General features: G+C 41.5%; 1 protein-coding gene across 1 annotated transcript in view; it reads left to right on the top strand.

Annotated features, from left to right (window-relative positions):
* The window catches only part of FRMD4A (FERM domain containing 4A), a 57,574-nt gene that overhangs the window by 12,776 nt on the left and 22,419 nt on the right, over positions 1-22,379 (top strand). Inside the window, exons 3-4 of the mRNA XM_015826425.1 lie at positions 15,660-15,793; positions 20,656-20,778. Of these exons, the coding sequence (XP_015681911.1) occupies positions 15,660-15,793; positions 20,656-20,778 (257 nt within the window). The remainder of the gene's footprint in view (positions 1-15,659; positions 15,794-20,655; positions 20,779-22,379) is intronic.

The raw sequence follows: 22,379 nt of genomic DNA, 5'->3' as shown, positions 1-22,379 counted from the left end.
AAAACTAAGCGTTTATTTTATCTCTCAGAAATGTAATGGAAGGGGAAGGAACAGGGTGTTCTTTTTTTTTGAAAAACAAATTAATGGCCATAAACCTTGGTCAATCAATTTTGTTTTTAGTAAGTCCTTTGTTGTTCTGTGCCCAGGATATCTCCATAGTGTTCTTTTTTTAAAAAAAGAAAGAAAGAAAGAAAGAAAGGAAAGAAAGAAAGAAAGAAAGAAGGAAGGAAGGAAGGAAGGAAGGAAGGAAGGAAGGAAGGAAGGAAGGAAGGAAGGAAGGAAGGAAGAAAGAAAGAAAGAAAGGGGTTTTAATTACTTTTAATTGGACATATTCAAATATCTCGTTTTAATTAAATTTTTAATTAGGCATAATATGTATATATGTTAGTATTTTATCTAATCTGTCAGCCGCCCTGAGTCCGAAAGGAGAAGGGCGGGATATAAATGCAATTAATAAATAAATAATAAATAATAAACAATTAATAAAAAGAAAGAAAGAAAGAAAGAAAGAAAGAAAGAAAGAAAGATTAAAACACAAAGCCTAAATATTCTAAACTTTGCATAATTGAAGCATTTATTTAAAAACGGGAGGATCATTTACATAAAGCACTGACATGGCAACCCATAGCAGTGTGTAAAGGCAGAGGTCTCTGGCCTAGAAGAAAGAACAATATGTGTCACAAACTTCAGCCTCACGTTCTTTCAAGCTTTATAAACTTGGCTTCATAGCTAATATTCAGTCAATCTCCTAGCTTCGTCTCTAGAATAATATGAGTTAACCAAGCACCCACTCAGCCATCACAAGAGCAACATAATCAGAATAGAGCTGGGAGGGACGTTGGAGGTCTTCTAGTCCAACCCCCTGCTCAAGCAGGAGATCCTCTACCATTTCAGACAAATGACTGTCCAGTCTCTTCTTAAAAACCTCCAGTGTTGGAGCACCCACAACTTCTGAAGGCAAGCCGTTCCACTGGTTAACGCTCCTCACTGTTAGGAAGTTTCTCCTTAATTCCAGGTTGCTTCTCTCCTTCATTGGTTTCCATCCGTCGTTTTTTATCCTGCCTTCTGGTGCTTTGAAAAATAAGTTGACCCCCTCTTCTTTGTGGCAGCCCCTCAAGTACTGGAAGACTGCTATCATGTCCCCACTAGTCCTTCTCCAGACTAGCCACACCCAGTTCCTGCAACCGTTCTTCATATGCTTTAGTCTTACAATTACATTTCCTTTTGAAAAACATAACGCCCCTGATTTAGCAAGGATTTAGCAAGGTGTGATAGAAGATTAGTTCTTGCCCAACTGATGTATAGGTAGATTTCAAAATCTTCACACCTGCTTGATAAACTGGCTGAGGGCATGCCTTTATCCAAAGAGCTATGTCAGGACTATAATTTGTAAGGCAAAATGCACACAACTCATGGATGCCTGGTGGCTGAATTCTGGGGTTTTTTTTGTCTTCCCAAGATAAAATTTTTAGACAGCCACTGACGTCACTCTGCTGAACAGCTAATTCTTGCAGTACTGTATAATGGCTATATACATTTACTATGTTGTATGACTGTAGCATTATTATTGCCGTCCTTATCTTCTTTATTGCTCCCTCTTGTTGGTATGATGATGATGATGATCATCATCATCATTCTGTTGCTTTGCATGTCCAAATTCCTGGTGTGTCTAATCACATTTGGCCAAATAAAGTATTCTATTCTATCTATGGAGATTCTCAGTCATCCAGTTTGTGATTGTCCCAGAGGTGCTTTTTCAAAAGGCAATTGGACTTTCTTTGTTTTTTCTTGAAGACATTATTTTGCTACTCACCCATGAAGTTTCTTCAGCGCTGACTCTTTTGGTTCTGCAGAACTGAAGAAACTTCGCTTCTCGGATGATAAGTGAAATGTCTTCAAGGGAAAAACAACAAAAACAAAGTCCAGTTACCTTTTGAGAAAGCATCTTTGGGGTATTCTATTCTATAAAGCAGGGGGTCTTCAAAAACTTGGCCCTTTTATGACTTGTGGCCTTCAATTCCCAGAATTCCTCAGCCAGGCACTCTGGCTGAGGAATTCTGGGAGTTGAAGTCCACAAGTCATAAAAGGGCCACGTTTGAAGAACCCCCTGCTATAAAGTATTCTATTCTATCTTGAAGAATTCAGGTCTGCTCAACCAAGAGAAGAAATATAATCGAGGCGGTTCTGGAAACTGGGAGGAAACATTTTGTGGTAACTAGGATACAAGCCCCACCACTAGTTGGCTGGTGTTTTGAAGTTGTAAACATTGGAACACATTCTCTAAAAAGGAAACACTGAAGGCCCGTCTGTTGTTGGCTGCACTGTCTGAGATGTGAGAGGCATCAACAGTTATTGTCAAGCTGTTGGCAACTCGCTCTTGTTCTGGATGGAGTGGAAAGCAGGCGATTAGACATGGGGAAGGCGGAGATGGAGCAGCTACCAGAGATGGAGTACCTGCTTTGCTTTCAGAGATGGCAGTTGCAGGATGTTATTTCATAATCAGCCATACCCCTGCCAAGTCTAGGTGGTGGATTTCTCTGGGTGGCAGGAAATACTTGGTGTTGGTGATATTAGGGCAGATGGGTATCAGAAAGAAAGATCCTAGCATAGACCTATTTAAAAAAAAAAAAAAAGATGTCCATTATTTCCAATGTGAATGGAAATTCTCAATCATCCTAGTCATGGGTGTCCTAAAGGTGTCCTTTTCCAAAAGGCATTTTTCTTTGAAAATGTTTTTCATTTTACTTTGAAAATGTTTCACTTCTCATCTAAGAAGCTTCTTCAGAAATGAAGAAGCTTCTTGGATCACTTCATTGTTTATATATAACACGGAGAGCTTCTGCACCGGAAACAAATTCCTTGCGTGTCCAGTTACACTTGGCCAATTAAGTATTCTATTCCATTCCATTCCATTCTATATTCCAATATCTATTCTATTCTACTCTACTCTACTCTACTCTTGTTGTTCGTCCCATCGATTTCGATGAAGACCTTGACATCTTATGGATTATGGGCCATCAGCGGTGTGTCCGTAGATGGCTGATGAGACCGATGTTAGCACAGAATGTTCTGCCAAATACTGAACAGAGAAATGTGGACACTATTGCTTCAGCATTTGCAGCTCTGGCTTTACGGAGTGCTCGCTTCTCTTGTGCCAAGATTGTCCTTCTGTGTTCATATGTCTGGCAACCCTGGTAAACCAGGGTACGCCATGTCGGTCAATCATGCGCCAAAAATTCCCAAGAGATGGTGTCGATATCCNCCAAGCAATGTCGGCTGGCGACCCCCAGGGGGAGGGCCTTCTCTGTGGGTGCCCCCACCCTCTGGAACGAACTACCCCCCGAGATCCGGATGATTCCGGATCTCCTTACTTTCCGCCGCACCCTCAAGACATGGCTTTTTCAGCAAGCGGGCCTGGCCTAGGGAGGATTTTAAATCGGGTTTTTTAAGAATAATTTTAATTGCACAACTTCAAATATTGGTTTAATTTGGTTTTATCTGGTGGGGGTTGTAAATATGTCTATGTTTTTAAATATGTTGTGAGCCGCCCTGAGTCCCGTTGGGAGAAGGGCGGGATATAAATCAAAATAAATAAATAAATAAATACTATGTTGTATGACTGTAGCATTATTATCGTCCTCCTTCTCTTCTTTATTGCTCCCTCTTGTTGGTATGATGATGATGATGATGATGATGATGATGATGATGATGATGATGATGATCATTCTGTTGCTTTGCATGTTCAAATTCCTGGTGTGTCTAATCACATTTGGCCAAATAAAGTATTCTATCTATGGAGATTCTCAGTCATCCAGTTTGTGATTGTCCCAAAGGTGCTTTTTCAAAAGGCAATTGGACTTTTTTTGTTTTTTCTTGAAGACATTATTTTGCTACTCACCCATGAAGCTTCTTCAGTTCTGACTCTCTTGGATAAGAAGCAAAATGTCTTCAGGGGAAAAAAAAACAAAGTCTGGTTGTCTTTTGGGAAAGCACCTTTGGGGTATTCTATTCTATAAAGCAGGGGTCTTCAAACTTGGCCCTTTTGTGACTTGTGGACTTCAACTCCTAGAATTCCTCAGCCAGGCACGCTGGCTGAGGAATTCTGGGAGTTGAAGTCCACAAGTCATAAAAGGGCCACGTTTGAAGAACCCCCTGCTATAAAGTATTCTATTCTATCTTGAAGAATTCAGTTCTGCTCAACCAAGAGAAGAAATATAATCGAGGCGGTTTTGGAAACTGGGAGGAAACATTTTGTGGTAACTAGGATACAAGCCCCACCACTAGTTGGCTGGTGTTTTGAAGTTGTAAACATTGGAACACATTCTCTAAAAAGGAAACACTGAAGGCCCGTCTGTTGTTGGTTGCACTGTCGAGATGTGAGAGGCATCAACAGTTATTGTCAAGCTGTTGGCAACTCGCTCTTGTTCTGGATGGAGTGGAAAGCAGGCGATTAGACATGGGGAAGGCGGAGATGGAGCAGCTACCAGAGATGGAGTACCTGCTTTGCTTCCAGAGATGGCAGTTGCAGGATGTTATTTCATAATCAGCCATACCCCTGCCAAGTCTAGGTGGTGGATTTCTCTGGGTGGCAGGAAATACTTGGTGTTGGTGATATTAGGGCAGATGGGTATCAGAAAGAAAGATCCTAGCATAGACCTATTTAAAAAAAAAAAAAAAGATGTCCATTATTTCCAATGTGAATGGAAATTCTCAATCATCCTAGTCATGGGTGTCCTAAAGGTGTCTTTTTCCAAAAGGCATTTTTCTTTGAAAATGTTTTTCATTTTACTTTGAAAATGTTTCACTTCTCATCTAAGAAGCTTCTTCAGAAATGAAGAAGCTTCTTGGATCACTTCATTGTTTATATATAACACGGAGAGCTTCTGCACCGGAAACAAATTCCTTGCGTGTCCAGTTACACTTGGCCAATTAAGTATTCTATTCCATTCCATTCCATTCTATATTCCAATATCTATTCTATTCTACTCTACTCTACTCTACTCTTGTTGTTCGTCCCATCGATTTCGATGAAGACCTTGACATCTTATGGATTATGGGCCATCAGCGGTGTGTCCGTAGATGGCTGATGAGACCGATGTTAGCACGGAATGTTCTGCCAAATACTGAACAGAGAAATGTGGACACTATTGCTTCAGCATTTGCAGCTCTGGCTTTACGGAGTGCTCGCTTCTCTTGTGCCAAGATTGTCCTTCTGTGTTCATATGTCTGGCAACCCTGGTAAACCAGGGTACGCCATGTCGGTCAATCATGCGCCAAAAATTCCCAAGAGATGGTGTCGATATCCAGGGACTTGAGAGATGCTTTCAGCGTGTCTTTGTACCACTTCTTTTGTCCCCCATGCTCTACTCTACTCTACTCTACTCTATTCTAATTCTATTCTACTCCACTCCATTAATGATCATTGACCAGTTAGCTCAAAATAATTTGCATTCCAGTTTGTTCTCCTTGGAAGCCTATGAAGAGAAGTATTGTTTTTTCTCTTCCTTGGGTTCTCCAGGGCTGCCACAAACAACCTGTGGTTTGTTTGCAAGCTGATCAGTGCCTTTCGGTTTGTTTATTTTGACACACACACACATACCCCTTTGATTGTTTAAACAAGATAAGTGAAGCCCAGGAAGTGCCTTTAGGAATGCGGTATTTTGTTGATCGAATTTCAGACATTGATAAAGTTCACCTTAGCTGCCCCTTTTCTGAGGAGACTCTTATCTGAATCCTGTTATTGGTCACTTATTAGATTTTTTTATCCTGACTTTAGTTCAGGAACCCAAAATAGGATGTCTAATGTTTCCTCTTGTTTATTAACTTAAAGTAAAGAGGACTGATGAATGTCAAAAAGCAAACGAAAACTCTGCATCTCTATTATCGTTGTTATTAAACTCACGAAGGTATAATTTAATTAAGAATTAGAGATTTGGAGGAAAATAACAAAGCAAAGGGACAGGGTAAATAAAGCCATAGGCCACAAACGTGATTTATGGGTCACACTTGTGAGCTACATAAAAAGAGACTGGGGCTTCAATTGTACGATTACAGCCTCCATCTTGATTTTTTGGACCCTCCTAGACAAGGGAATCACTGAGGTAATAGAATTAGGGCATGAAATGATTTCTTTCTCTCATGCTTTTTAAGTCATCCAGGAAGGAGATAAATCCTATTGCCTGAATATGAATAAAAACAGAATAATACAGTTGGAAGGGACCTTACAGGTCTTTTAGTACAACCCCCTGCTCAAGCAGGAGACCTTGTATCATTCCAGACAAGTGGTTGTCCATACTCTTCTGAAAAACCTCCAGTGTTGAAGCACCCACAATTTCTGGAGGCAGGCTGTTCCACTGGTTAATTGTTCTCACTGTAAGGATGTTTCTCCTTAGTTCCAGGTTGCTTCTCTCCTTGATTCGTTTCCATCCGTTGCTTCTTGACCTGCCTTCTGGTGTTTTGGAAAATAAGTTGACCCCTTCTTCTTTGTGGCAGCCCCTCAAATATTGGAACACTGCTATCATGTCCCCCCTCATCCTTCTCTTTGTTAGACTAGACATACCCAATTCCTGCAATCGTTCTTCCTATGTTTTAGCAACGGTCTTACCAAGGCATTATAAAGATAAGGTAAAAAGGACCTTGGTTAAAAAATACCAGGGCCTAACAAAGACACTTCCTGCTAATTCAGGCTAACAACTCATCTCACCAAGCCAACCTGTCACTTTTCTGTCCAAACATGGAGAGGAGAATGAAAAAAAACTTTTTCTGGAAGATTTCTGAAGGGAGGATTCTTCCATTTCTTCTTCCATTATAACCCCCTGGCATTTCTGCTGTTTGTGATTCCAGTGATAGCAAACAGTTGTCAAGACTCATCATTGTTGAGAGACTTATCTTCCACGAATTTGTCCAGTTCTCTAAATTAGTGGCCATCTAATGATGATGATGATGATGATGATGATGATGATGATGTTGGAAGGACCTTGGAGGTCATCTAGCCCAACCCCTGCTCAGGCAGGAAACCCTATACCATTTCAGACAAATGGCTGTCCAGTCTCTTCTTAAAAACTTCCAGTGTTGGAGCATTCACCACTTCTGGAGGCAGGTTGTTCCACTGGTTAATTGTTCTAACTGCCAGGAAGTTTCTCCTTAGTTCCAGGTTGCTTCTCTCCTTGATTAGTTTCCATCTGTTGCTTCTTGTCCTGCCTTCAGGCGCTTTGGAGAATAGCTTGACTCCCTCTTCTTTGGGGCAGCCCCTCAAATACTGGAACATTGCTATCATGTCCCCCCTAGTCCTTTTTTTCATTAAACTAGACATACCCAATTCCAGCAACCGTTCCTTGTAAGTTTTAGCCTCCAGTCCCCTGATCATCTTTGTTGCTCTTCTCTGTACTCTTTCTAGAGTCTCAACATCTTTTTTACATCATGGTGACACAAAAAGGAGGGAGTTCACAATTTCCATATGTGTTGTGTAAAGAAGGAGATCTTCAGCTGGTCCTGACAGTCCTCCCATTTATTTTTATGAATGAGCCAAGTAGGAACATTTTGGATAGAAAGGGAGAGTTTCCTATCCAGATGTTCCATATTGGTGTGATTTCATGTCCTGTAGCATGTTTTTGTTTTCACTACAAGTTAAATAACTGCAGATGCCATATATTTGGGGGGGGGGGGTTTCCTGGTAGGGGAACTGTGCTAGCTTTCTGATCCCTGAAGTCGCCTTCTGTAGTTGCTTTTCCATTTCCACAATCTCCATTTTCAGCTGTGGTGACCAGAACTGTAGACAGTTTTTCAGGTGTGACCTCACTACAGAATTTTGATAGGACCTTCATTTATTGCCTGTTTTAGTTTTTTCAATTCTTCATTAGGAAAGGGAAAAGCTATACTACGCTATCCAGCTTAGCACCCTGCCTGTGAAATGGGCATTCAACTTGGGAATGTATACCGAGAAGTTGACATGGTGGCATAATTGAAGCTGTCATCTTGAATTTCTCAACGTTCAGACCATGAATACTTTTGTCTTTGTAGTTATTTGATCCAAAAGGATGTGAGGTCCTTGGCGCTCTCTGAGCTTGGTTGTTTTCTTGCAGACGTTTCATTACCAAACTAGGTAACATCATCAGTGCTACGGTAGTAGGGAGTGGGGTTTGCTCTCATTTTATGTACTAGCACCATAGTTGCCCTGTCAGTGTTGGTAGGAGTGGATTTGATGGTCCTGAATTGGGCTGTTGTTTATTGTTAGCTTGTTTGCCTGATTTGGTAGTGCCTTGTTGGGTTATTTTTTGTTCATTGATTGTTGGTCTAGCATTAATCTCGGTGTTAAATCTCCGCTCATCTGGATGTTGATTGCTGGCAAGGAGATGTTTTGGTCTTTTTGTTTCCCTTTTATCTTTTTGATTGTCTCTTTTGAATGGTATGTAGATATTGTTTATCTCTATGTGGCTGTTGATGACTGATGGGTCTGAATGCCAGGCTTCCAGGAATTCTCTAAAGTTTTTGGACTTGGCTTGGCCTAATAGACGCTCACAGTTTCCCAGTTGAAGCTATGGTCATGTATTGTGCTACTGCCGTTTTAGTGAATCAATTTTAGCAAGGGTAAAGTCATTAATTTTTTTATTTCCGGAGTTGGGTAGAGCTAAATGGAATAGATGATAATAATTCTAACTTTGCCCCTCAAAATCAGAATCTCCCAGTCTTACGTCCCCTCTTTTCTTGACTCCAGTCCAAGTTGAGAGAAACACAGCTGCTCCTAGAAAAGGGTTAGAATCTCCTCATCCAATTATTTAAATACACATACACGCTGGACTGGATTCCCAGACATAAATCCACCAGTTGAATGACAGCGTGCATAATGGGGCATTAAAATTATTTCACACATTTTTGCCTTGGTGTAGATTCTGCAGGAAGAACCTCCCGGAGAACAGTACATTAGGGATGCAAATATGCAACCATCTGTTGCAAAAATGAGAGAATGGAGCAAAACTTACTTAGCGACAGAAATTTGGGGCTGAATTGTGGTTGTAAGTCAAGGACCACTTGTATATCTTTTTTTTCATGCTCCGATGTACGAGCTTTTCTACACAAAGGGCACTGATTAAAATACGATTGGCGATATAATTAAAGTTGGGCAAATCCTTTTACTATAAATGCTACTATCTGCAAATGTTCACTCAGGTTTTATACCATATTTGTTAAATGTTCTTTTAGGCTTCAGATGAAGTTGCTTTGTGTAAATCTCACAGAGACTAATTGAGGCTTCTGATCTACCTAGCCTTGACCCAAAACTGCCATTAAAAATGTAGAGGTTTCTTCAGAGATGGAAACTTTGAGTAAGTTCCCCAATTTTATGACTTTTCTTGTTACTGTTGTTAAGGGAATTGCTGCAGTTGTTAAATTAGACACACGGTTGTTAAGTGAATCTGGCTTCCCCATTTGACTTTGCTTGTCAGAAGGTCGCAAAAGGGGATCACGTGACCCCGGGACACTGCGACCGTCATAAATGTGAGTCAGTTGCCAAGCGTCTGAATTTTGATTGCGTGACCATGGGGATGCTGCAAAGGTCGTAAGTGTGAAAAACGATCCTAAGTGACCTCTTTTCAGTGCTGTGGTAACTTCAAACGGTCACTAAACGAACGGCTGTAAGTCGAGGACTGCCTGTACACTATGTTGTGTCTTGGGCTAAAAGTAGCCAGACCTAAATGCAAATAACTCAACAATCAGCCCAATATTCCGAAGACCAACTTGGACAAAATTTGCCCCAGCTGGTCGTACACATAGTTAAAATATTTTAGTACGGTTTTGTGGGTTTCTTTTGCACTTAAGATTTCAGCTGGCTGTAGGCATCCCCTGGGGAATTTCCTACTGGGTGTTAACCAGCGGGCGATCTTTTCTCTTTGCCAAAACTTGGACGTGAACTTCCTGAAACATGGAAAGCCTTTCGCTTGAGGCACAACATCGGTTGTGCCGTCACCGAGGCGGCAGACAAGCACAAGAGACAGAGAGAGAAATAATATGTATATCCTGTGCTGAGTAAGTCCAGATGGTCTCCGAGCCCTTATCTTGGCTCTTTGCTGTGAAGGAAATCCTATTTGTGAGTCAAGAGTTGTAAGGGTTGTTGGCTCTTTGTGGTGACATTTCATTCTTCCGGTGACCCCTTGAGGCAGTGAATCAGAGCTAGGCTGCCACCCCCAGCAACTCGACAAAGGTTTCCAGACGGATGGACCGCATTATAAGGCCTTGGCTAGATCGCACTTGGAATCCTGCATCCAGTTTTGGTCACCACGATATAAAAAGGATGTTGAGGCTCTTAAAAAGAGTGCAGAGAAGAGTGACAAAGAGGGTTAGGGGGCTGGAGGCTAAAACATAACGAAGAACGGTTGCAGGAATTGAGTATGGCTAGTCTAGTGAAAAGACAGATTAAGGGTGATATAATAATAATAATAATAATAATAATAATAATAATAATAATAATAATAATAATAATAATAACAACAACAACAATAATAATAATAATAATAATAACAACAACAACAACAACAATAATAATAGTAAAGTTGGAAGGAACCTTGAAGGTCATCTGGTCCAACCCCCTGCACAGGCAGGAAACCCTATACCATTTCGGACAAATGGCTGTCCAATCTCTTCTTAAAAACTTCCAGTGTTGGAGCATTCACCGCTTCTGGAGGCAGGTTGTTCCACTGGTTAATTGTTCTCACTGTCAGGAAGTTTCTCCTTAGTTCTAGGTTGCTTCTCTCCTTGATTAGTTTCCATCCGTTGCTTCTTGTCCTACCCTCAGGCGTTTTGGAGAATAGCTTGACTCCCTCTTCTTTGGGGCAGCCCCTGAGATACTGGAAGACTGCTATCATGTCCCCCCTCGTCCTTCTCTTCATTAAACTAGACATTTCCAATTCCAGCAGCCGTTCCTTATATGCTTTAGCCTCCAGTCCCCTGATCATCTTTGTTGCTCTTCTCTGTACTCTTTCTAGAGTCTCAACATCTTTTTTACATCNCCACCTATGCTGTACTTGTGCATTTGGTTTTTCTTGCCTAAATGTAGAACCTTGCTTTTTTCACCATTGAATTTCATTTTGTTAGATAGTGCCCAGTGTTCAAGTCTGTCCAGATCCTTCTGTATCTTAAGCCTGTCTTCTGGAGTGTTGGCTATTCCTGCCAGCTTGGTGTCGTCTGCAAATTTGATGAGTTCCCCATATGATAGCTGTCTTCCAGTATCTGAGGGGCAGCCACAAAAAAGAGGGGGTCAAGCTATTCTCCAAAGCACCTGAAGGCAGGACAAGAAGCAACGGATGGAAACTCATCAAGGAGAGAAGCAACCTAGAACTAAGGAATTTCCTGACAATTACAACAATAAACTAGTGGAATGGCTTGCCTTTAGAAATTGTGGGTGCTCCACAACTGGAGGTTTTTTAGAGGAGACTGGACAAACATTTGTCTGACACAGTATGGGGGTTCTCCTGCTTGAGCAGGAGGTTGGACTAGAAGATCTCCAAGGTTGCTTCCAACTCTGTTATTTTGTTATTCAGTTAGACTTTGGTTAGGAAGCTGACACGGTCAGCTAGAAATGTGCAAGGGATGCACCTGGATTGCTGCATTAATTGTGCGTGGCGTGAGATGTGTACAAATCACGTCTTTGGACAACAACTCCATTAAAGAGGCCACAATGGGTTGCACATCTGGACTTTAGTGATGTCATCTGGCTGATGCTGGGATTTTTTTCCTTCTTTCTGGGCTATTGTTCTGACCACTTCCCCGGAGATATATTTCTTTCATCCAAACCTCTCATCCTATCTGGTATTCTTTCTTCAGTAGCTGTTAGCTCTTTCGAGGAGAGAGAGAGAGAGAGAGTAAAATCTACAGTGAAATTAGGGATTGGTTGATCTCAAAATGAGTGGCAAAAAACCTCTGTTTTAAGAAACTTTGGGGTGGGAATATAAACATTAGTTTTCTTTAAGCAAAAAAATGAAGTTTATATTACAAATATTCCCCCTTTAAATCTACCATATAGATATATCGCTGTTTCTATCTCTGTCTCTCAATCTCTTTATCCTATCTATCTATCTATCTATCTATCTATCTATCTATCTATCTATCTATCTATCTATCTATCTATCTTTATCTATATTTATATCTAAATGTTCTCGTTCCTCATTTGACCGGCTGCAAACCAGTTGATAAGTGATGCCTTCCAATAAAATCAAGACTATTAGAACAAATATACAGATTATTCTGTGTATTTTATAGCTGCATATGAGCACAAGGTTTGACCACCAGCCTTGTCCTGTTTGAGTTTATTTCTTTTAGAGTCTTGGAAAGTTGTCAGTTTACAAATCATGTTAATGCCATGAAGCATCATCTATTTTTCAGAGTGAAAGGAATATGTTTTCCATCTAATCATCCCTAAAAAATAAAAAGTGGCAGACAACTATGGCTCAAATTTATTCAGGAGTGCATCCAGATGTCTAAAAATGGAGGTGTAGGGAAGTCAAGGCAATATTTCTCCACCTTGGTGACTTTAAGATGTGTGGAACGTCAGTTCCCAGAATTCCCCAGCCAGCTGTTCAGGCTGGGGAATTCTGGGAGTTGAAATCCATTCCTCTGGAAGTTTCCAAGATTGAAAAACAGTAGCTTAGAGAATGAACTGACAGATCAAATTTTGTGAATGCCTACAGCCATTGATTTTTTTGTGAGTCCACTTGTGTCGTGCTATCCCACTCCTAATATGCCTTTGCAAGACAAAAAAAACGCCTTCTCTTCAGTATTATAATATCCTTAAGCCATTGCCAACTTAGGTGGGTGTTTTAATTTGAAATCCTTCGGTTGGGGAACCCTAACAGAGTCTGACAGACCAAAATTAATAACTTCTGAATATGGAGTGGGAAGATGAAGAGGCTGTGAGTAAGAGCCTATCAAAGAGTCAGAAGTATATTTAGAGCTAAACACATCAGCCCCCGGTCAACTTCATCTTGCTGATGTCAGTTTGGCAGAGAGGTGCAAAACATTTGGATGTCAAAGGATCACAACTCCATCTTGCTGAATTCTGACCTTCCTGGAAGACTGCTGATGTGCTTCCAGTTTTCCTGCTTCCTATTTGGAGCCTGCCGGAAGCATTGCTATCTCAAAGTGGAATGTTCCTATGTTCGCTTTAACCATGAAACGTTCTGCACAACTCAGAAAATAAAAAAAATGTTTGCTGACAGGGAACACGCCTCTATCCTCCTTCAGGATTCTCACATTCCTGTTGTGGGAATGCTTCAGGGCGCCAGTTTGTTTTCCGCATGGACCACACCCAACAAGACTGTCCTCCTACACTCAAAGGACTCCCTAGTCATGGAAACGCAATTTTACTTACAAGTCCTGTATCACAATGAGAGAGTAGAGTACAGTAGAGTAGAGTGTAGAGTAGAGTAGAGTAGAGTAGAGTAGAATAGAATAGAATAGAATAGAATAGAATAGAATAGAATAGAATAGAATAGAATAGAATAGAATAGAATAGAATGCAGAGTAGAGTAGAATAGAATAGAATAGAATGCAGAGTAGAGTAGAATAGAATAGAATGCAGAGTAGAGTGGAATGGAATAGAATAGAATAGAATAGAATAGAATAGAATAGAATAGAATAGAATAGAATAGAATAGATATTGGAATATAGAATAGAATAGAATAGAATAGAATAGAATAGAATAGAATAGAATAGAATAGAATAGAATAGAATAGAATAACAGAGTTGGAAGGGACCTAGTAGGTCATCTAGTCCAACACCAACACCACCCCGCCTAAACAGGAGTCCCTACACCATTTCTGACAGATGGCAGTCCAATCTCTTCTTGAAAGCTTCCAGTGATGAAGCATCCACAACATCTGAAGGCAAACTGTTGTTCCATTGGTTGATTGTTCTCACTGTCAGAAGATTTCTCCTTATTTCTAGGTTGAATCTCTCCTTGATCAGTTTCCATCCTTTATTCCTTATCTGGCCTTCAGGTGCTTTGGAAAATAGGTTGACACACACACACACCCCGCCGCGCGTGGTATGTGACAGGTGCAGCTTGCTGCTGTGAACCCAGTTTGAGTCAAGAGCCATGGAGGCTTGTGACCAGCTGAATGCTAAAATAATTGTGTGAGATACAGCTGCAGACCCCTAACCCTGCTTAGCCAAACTTCCTGATGAGAAACTGTAAAAGAGCAGGTTATTATGGTTGGCCTGCTTTAGGAGTGTCCCTGTCTACGATAAATCTTAGTTTTCAGATGTCTGGTCTTGCACGATCCATGATCTTCCAGCCTCATTTATTTTAACATCATTGCAGATTGAGAATATCTTCTCCTAGTAATCCACATATGATGAATGGGTGAGGAACCGGTGTAACTGAGGATGATATTATCCATTCAATTATGTCCCAACTCTAGGCGGTTCCATGAGCCAGTGGAATCCACATCTTCCCATTTTGCAATGCTTCTTTGAGTTGTTCTATGCTAGGGGTATTCAAACTTGGCCCTTTTATGACTTGTGGACTTCAACTCCACAAGTTGAAAGGGCCAAGTTTGAAGACCCACGGTGGATGCTCTGGCTGATGTCGGCTTTGATGGTGTCCAGCCACCGTGGTCTTTGGCAGCCTGTTTTCTTTTTACGGCTAACTCTTCCAAGCTTTCTCCAGTGAATTCCCTTGCATGACATGGCCAAAATAAGTGAGATGCAGTTTTGTGATTTTTGCGTTCAGTGGCATGTCTGGTATTAACCATATTTCTCTGAAAATACGACCGGGTTTTATATTAATTTTTGCTCCAAAAGACGCATTAGGGCTTATTTTCAGATGATGCCTTATTTTTTTTTCATGCACAACAATCTACACTTATTCAAATAAATAATGTCAATGGTATTATTTACTTATGTTTAATTATGTATTAAGATGATTGTTTTATAATTCAATACGTCCGTCGTGCGTTGCAACGGACGAACTAAATGCCTCCGTCTGGCTGATGATCTTAACTGGGGTTTATTTTGGGGGTGGGGCTTATATTACAAGCATCCTGAAAAATCAGGCTAGGACACGAGTCGGCAACCCGTGGCTCCGGAGCCACATGTGGCTCTTTGAGCCTTCTACTGCGGCTCCTCCTCCGCCATTTGCAGAGAGAGAGAGACAGAGAGAGGCACTTGCGCTTCCCTTCTCTCTCTCTCTCTCTCTCTCTCTCTCTCTCTCTCTCTCTCTCTCTCTCTCTCTCTCTCTCTCTCTCTCTCTGTGTGTGTGTGTGTAAAAAAGAGAGTGGCCTCATGCTGTTCTCCGACAAGCTGACAAGCTTATTGGGCGGGGCTCCTGCCTTTGCTGCGTCTCCGCAGGAAGCAGCAGCTCTCTCTCTCTCTCTCTCTCTCTCTCTCTCTCTCTCTCTCTCTCTCTCTCTCTCTCTCTCCATATATATATAGAGGGGGGGGCTTATTTTCCGGTTGGGTCGTTTTATGGGAAATATGGTAGGCATTCCAGTATTTGCTTGTTAGTCACCTTTGCTGTCGAAAGAAGACATAGGAGCCTTCTCCGGCACCAGAGCTCAAATGAGTGGATGCAATACCTGTCCGGTTTGGTTGTCCCGCTTCTCGTCCAGAAGCCATCCACCTGGCTGCAGACACATGCCAACTGCCCTAATGCCATCTTTGTTCCCCAACAGGTTCTCAAGAGTCGGACAGTTCTCAGTCTGCCAAAAAAGACATGTTGGCCGCCTTAAAATCCAGACAGGAAGCCCTGGAGGAGACCCTGCGGCAACGCCTGGAGGAACTGAAGAAGCTGTGTCTCCGGGAAGCGGTAGGCAGCGGCAGCAGAGATGCTCCCTTTTGAAGAGATTTGTTAAAACGATCATGATCTGAACCCCAGATGAAAATAAGGATGATAGGAAAATGGGGAAGGGGAAAGAGAGGTGTAGGTATAGGGGGGAAGGGAAGGAAAGGGAAGGGAAGGAAAAGAAAGAAAAGGAAGAGGGAAGAGAAGGAAGAAGAAAGGAAAGGAAGAGGGAGGAAAGAAAAGGAAGAGGGAAGGAAAAGGAAAGGAAGAGGGAAAGAAAGGAAAGGGAAGGAAGAAGAGTAAAGGAAGGAAAGGGAAGGAAAGAAAACAAAAGATCCAACTTTTTTCAGCTACAAAATTTCTACAAAATAAAATTGCAACCTCAATATTTTAACTTCACCAATTTAACAAATACCAGCCATTTCTGTAACAACCAATTGTGCTAATCAGCAAAACTCAATGCCGTGGGGTTTTTTTTTTCTGTCTCAAGCACAAAGTCCAGAAGTGGTTTCCAAGTAGAAGCAAAGCTGGATGTGTTCTTTTCTCTAATTAAAGCGGTCAGTTTGGCCATATCTGATAACTCCCATCACTTTCCATCCGTCCATCCATTGAGAGGGTTGAAGGGCAGAGAGATGCTTCTAATCAATAAAGGAGAATATTTGTAGTTCAAGAGTTGAAATGAGGGGTCTTTGGTGCTCTCTGAGTTGGGTGGTTTTCTTGCAGACGTTTCATTACCAAACTAGGTAACATATTCCGTGTTAGGGTCATCATTAGCACGGATGACGTTGGGCCATGAAACGTCTGCAAGAAAACCACCCAGCTCAGAGAGCACCAAGGACCCCACAGTCCTCCTACTCCTCCCTGCAAACCCCACTCCCTTTTAGCACTAATGATGTTCCCTAGTTGGGTCATGAAATGTCTGCAAGAAAACCACCAAGCTCAGAGATCACACCAAGGACCCCACAGTCCTCCTCCTTCTCCTCGCAAGCCCTATTCTGTTCAAGCACTGATGATGTTCCCTAGTTGGGTCATGAAATATCTGCAAGAAAACCAAGCTCAGAGAGCACCAAGGACTCCACACTTCTAATCTTACCCCCTAAGGAGCAAGATAGAGGCAGTTGTACCGAACAAAGCCTTTCATAGGATATTATTCCTAATTCCCTCTGTTACTACTATCGAACAATTTGAGTAAAATAAAATAAGTCAGCTCTTCCTCTCTAGAAGATAAAAGAATGAACCATCCCTTGACTATTGAGTTAAATTAAAAAATTTAAATATAGTGTAGGAGAGGAGACATTTGACCCCACCCTTGAGCTCAGCCTGGCTCATCTCCTATAAATAGGGAGACCAAAGGCCAGATCTGACTCTTAATGCTCTCCAGGCCGGAATTTAATTGAAGTGGATCCAGTTTTATTTGCTGACCGCAGATGCCATTTTTTTTTTAATTTATCTGATTTACACCCCACCTTTCTCCTTAAGGGACCAACAGGTGAGCAAATGCAGGTTCTGCTGGAGTTAAAACAGAAAGCAAAATTGCCTAGGCTGACGCAGGGAAAAACAGTTAGGTCCTTAATTAAATATGCATTTCACTAAGTTGCAGTCGTTAAATTTTTATTACACTTGCAGACCAATGTAATTAGGAGGTTATTTATGTTTAGTTTCAACGATTGTGTGGACAATTTACATTTTGCTTCAGCGTGAAACTCAGCAAGTTCTCCGCCTTATGGAAATGAAATCTTATCTGTCTCATCTCAGGTAATTTTTTTCCTGAAAGGATCAGTGAGCTCCTGATTCCTGAGAATCTTCTTTCGTCTCTGTTCCTTCTTTCGTCTCTGTTCCTTCTGAGATTTCCATGGACAGGGAAGCATATGTTTTCCAGGTAGTCCTTGACTTACGACCACAATTGAGCCCAAAATCTCTGTCGCTAAGCAAGACAGTCATTAAGTGAATTTTGCCCCATTTTACGACCTTTCTTGCCACCGTTGTTAAGGGAATCACTGAAGTTGTTAAATTAATACAGTGTTTCCCAACCTTGGCAACTTTAAGGCAGGTGGCCTTTAATTCCCAGAATTCCCTAGCCGGCTGGCTGGGGAATTCTGGGAGTTGAAGTCCACCTGCCTTGAAAGTTGCCAGAGTTGGGGAAAACACTGAATTAGTAACACGGTTGTTAAGTGAATCTGGCTTCCCCATTGACATGGCTTGTCGCAAAATGGGATCACGTGACCCCGGGGACACTGCGACCGTCCTAAATACGAGTCAGTTGCCAAACGTCTGAATTTTTGATCACGTGACCACGGGGAATGCCTCAACGGTCGTAAGTGTGGAAAAACGGTCCTAAGTCACTTTTTTCACGGCCGTTGTAACTTTGAACGGTCACTAAATGAACCGTCGTAAGTCGAGGACTACCTGAATTCTCTCGAGCAGGGTTTGCTATTTCTCAGAGGCTGAATTCTGTCCCCTGGATGCAGTTGTGACGCTTGGTGCACCTTTAAACTCAACACTATCAAAAGCCGGGATCCTTCTGTTTGTTTTTGCCTCAATCCTTCCCAGCTCTGAGCAAAACAACGGATGGGAAAAAAAACACAAGGAAGTCAGCAGAAACGCTTGACCAGTTGAACCTCACGGGGTCATTTCTTTTTTTTCTTAAGTCCTCCTTGGGTTGGAGAGTGTGAGAGTGTGAGTAAGAGGGTAAGAGGTTAGCAGAGGTCACCCAAAGGAGATGCCTTAACATTTTTGCTTAAACGACCCTTGTAACCTGTAAGTAAATTAATCCTCCTCTGATTTTGCTCTAAACTTCTCTTGTTAGTCTGCCATAAATCATCGATTTTCCTGTGGGAATTGCTGGCTCAGAGAGGGGCAATTAAGTCTGGCCCCCCAACTATTTGCAACAGTCAAGCATCGGGTTTCTACAGGCTTCAGTTTGTTACCAGCTCGGCTTAAATTACAGGAGCCTGGCTGCTAACAGGCCAGGCATTGTTTCACTACTCCTCTGTGCATCTTTTAAAAGATGGGAGCCTTAGTACACAAAAGGCCAAGTTCAGGATTAATTATTTACTCACGGCTGGCCCAATAACTCTTGGGTGTGTATTTTCAAAATTGGAACAGTGCATGTGTAAGGACTTCAGCTCCTTTGAATTTCTGAATTTAAGAACTGGATTTTAGCTCAATGCAGCTAAATTAGAATAGAGCTGGAAGGGACCTTGGAGGTTTTCTAGTCCAACCCCCTGCTCAAGCAGGAGACCCTGTACCATTTCAGACAAGTGGCTGTCCAGTCTCTTCTTAAAAACCTCCAGTGATGGAGCACCTACAACATCTGAAGGCAAGCTGTTCCACTGGTAGATTGTTCTCACTGTTAGGAAGTTTCCCATTAATTCCAGGTTGCTTCTCTCCTTGCTTAGTTTCCATCCATTGTTTCTTGTCTTGCCTTCTGATGCTTTGGAAAATAGGTTCTTTGTGGCAGTCCCACAAATATTGGAAGATTGCTATCATGTCACCCCTGGTCCTTCTTTTCATTAGACATACCCAGTTCCTGCAACTTTTCTTCGTATGTTTTAGTCGCCCGGTCTTTAATCATCGTCTTAGTTGCTCTTCTCTGCACGTTTTCCAAAGTCTCAACATCTTTTTTTGTAATCTGGTGACCAGAACTGGATGCAATATTCCAGACGTGGTCTTTCTAAGGATTTAATAAAGTGGTACTAATACTTCAAACGATTTTGATTCTATGCCTCTGTTCGTACAACTTGAAAGAGTATAGTTATATTAGTTAACACAAATGATGATAGTGTAGAAAAATGAACAAGTGGAAATATATACTATCACCCACAATGGAAAAAAATGGGTTTGGTTGCGATGGCAATGTAAACTGTTTTTAAACTGAAGATTTTATTGGGTTCTCTCTCTATTCTCCAGCTTGGCACTCTAGTAAATGATTCATTTTTCGTAGAAGAAGTGGTTGGCACCTCTGTATTGTTTTCATAATACAGCAGCCTGGTCTTCGGCCCTTTTGCTTCTGATCCTGCCCAAGCTAGCTTTGTGCCAACATAATTTGGAATGTAGCACTTGATCAAATCAGACATAAAGCCAATTGTTTTACATTGAATGAAAAAGAGCACAGGGCAAACAAATTTATGAAGCTATTGTTTCACGAGAGTGACTTATCACAAAATGCTTGAGAGTGTTAGGAAAGATGTAAATTATTTTTAAGGTGTAAAGTAGATGTAAATTTATAGAAATCATACATCAACCATCATTTCTGGGGCTGCAAACAATTGATTAAGACCAGGGGTAGTCAACCTTGGCTCTTTTATGACTTGTGGACTTCAACTCCCAGAAAGCTGGCTCAGGAATTCTGGGAATTGAAGTCCACAAGTCATAAAAGAGCCAAGGTTGACTACCCCTGATTTAGATCAAGAGTGAGTCAAGAATGGGAGAGCTAGAGTTAAATTAAACCATATAAATTTGCCAGACAGATAAACAGGTAAGTAAATAGATAGGAGAGAGAGAGAGAGAGACATGGAGGAGGAGAGGGAGGGAGGGAAGGAAGGAAGGAAAATGTACTTATTCACAATTAGAGTTTATTTCAGTGGGATCTTTAAATTAGGAGTTTAAGTCAAACACAAAGGGGTGGATCTCTGATCATTTAGTTATAACCATTCTTTTGACTTTTTGAACACAACTCTGCCCCCACCACATGAAGGACTGCAATACCTTAGAACTTGGGTGAGCAGGTTACCGCCATATTCTTTTCCCTCTTTCACAAATACCTCAGTGATTTCCTGAAGGATACCAGGATGGATTCAAGGTTGTTGAGGTTGCTAACGTCCATTTGAGGCAGGTTTCACAAAGAGCCCTGCTAATTAACTTGTGACTTTGCTGTGTGATTTCAGGAACTTACCGGAAAATTGCCGAGAGAGTATCCCCTCAACCCAGGGGAGGAGCCCCCAATTGTGAGAAGAAGAATTGGTACTTCTTTTAAACTGGATGAACAGAAAATGCTCCCCAAGGGAGAGGTAATGATCCACTTTGTGTTACACTGTCCAAATATTTGGTTACTACCAGGGTCTGGAAAATCCAGTCATCGTCTCAACTGTCTTTTTCTGTCCTTCTTTCATCTCCCTATTTATTACCATACTAAGAGTTCATATTGGCTGGTGAGGGAGACCAAGCTGACATGAAACCCAAACCAAAAAGAGATCCTGTTGATCCACCCTCAACAATTCTTGAAGGTCAAGCTCACCTCCTATTGCTGTTGGTGGCTGAAGGACCAGCCTAACCATCTACTATCCAGCTTTATAGATGGCAGTTAGGAGAAGATCCTTGAGGCAGATGGATTTAGCAAACCTTCTCCCTACGTTGGTCAAATCTTGACTGTCCCAAAGGTGCTTTTCCAAAAGGCAACTGGACTTTCCTGGGCAATTTTTTTCCTTGAAGATATTTCACTTCTCATCCAAGAGGTTTCTTCACTTCTCCAGAAGCTTTTTCAAGAAAAAAAAAGTCCATTGACCTTTTGGAAAAGCACCTTTGGGACAATCATGACCTGACTGATTGAGACTCTCCATAGACATTTAACCTTGCTTTTAATTTGACTCTTTCAGCTCACTCTGCTTGAAAAATGCAGCAGAGAAGCTAACCAACATGGAATAGATGGATCATGGTGTGCTTGTATTTTTTAAAAAAAAATCTCCCTTTTTTTTCCTTCTTCTTGTGCCATATCCGTTATCAGACGTTGGCGATCCTGTTTTTATCAGCAGCCGCACGAAAAAGTGCTGCTGAGTTTTGTCCAAACCAGTCCCTTAGATTTTGAAGCATTTTGATTTTGATTTTTTCTATCCTGCTCTATGGAGTAGAGAGTTGGTCTCTGACAGAAGGCCACCTAAAGAGACTAGAAGCATTTGAAATGTAGATTTACAGGCAGCTGTTACGTATAAGCTGGGTTGACAAGATCAGAAATGAAGGGATAAGCCGCCTGGGAAAGCCAAGGGAAATCATCAAAACAATTAAAAAACAAAAATTAGAATATTTCGGACAAGAGATGCGACACCCAGAAAAATATGGCATACTCCATTTAATCCTCCAGGGAAAGATTGAAGGCAAACGAGGTCCAGGCAGAAGAAGAACATTGTGGCTCCCTTTTTATGACCCTGTAAATCACTTAATTCAGGGTAGAGTCAGGGTGACTAGATGGAGCTGAGCGTTTACTGGCCAATGCCCTTTCTGGTGCCTATGCAGAGTTCGCAGCAAATAATTTTTTTTTTGCGCCTTGGAGGCATGTTTGTATTAAAAAGAATTGCATATAAAGAGCTGAGTCTCTGACAATCACATCTGCTGTTGTAAATGTGTTCTGGATTTTCAATCTGCTGGAGAATTCCCTTTGAAGGTGTCCCCAGTACCTGCATTAAGGACATTAAAGCTCCTTCTCCTGGACTGGGATGCACATCAATTAAAAAGATTTGAAAGAAGTTTAGGCTTATATTGTAGACCCCTTTTAAGACTTCAGACATTCAGTTCTCTCTCTCTCTCTCTCTCTCTCTCTCTCTCTCTCTCTCTCTCTCTCTCTCTGTGTGTGTGTGTGTGTGTGTGTGTGTGTGTGTGTGTGTGTGTGTGTGTGTGT

Source organism: Protobothrops mucrosquamatus, unplaced genomic scaffold, assembly GCF_001527695.2.
Source record: "Protobothrops mucrosquamatus isolate PMUCROS unplaced genomic scaffold, P.Mucros_1.0 scaffold3128, whole genome shotgun sequence".
Lineage (NCBI taxonomy): Eukaryota > Metazoa > Chordata > Lepidosauria > Squamata > Viperidae > Protobothrops > Protobothrops mucrosquamatus.
The sequence above is the reverse complement of the archived record's forward strand: the minus strand, read 5'-3'. Positions and strand labels throughout refer to the sequence as shown.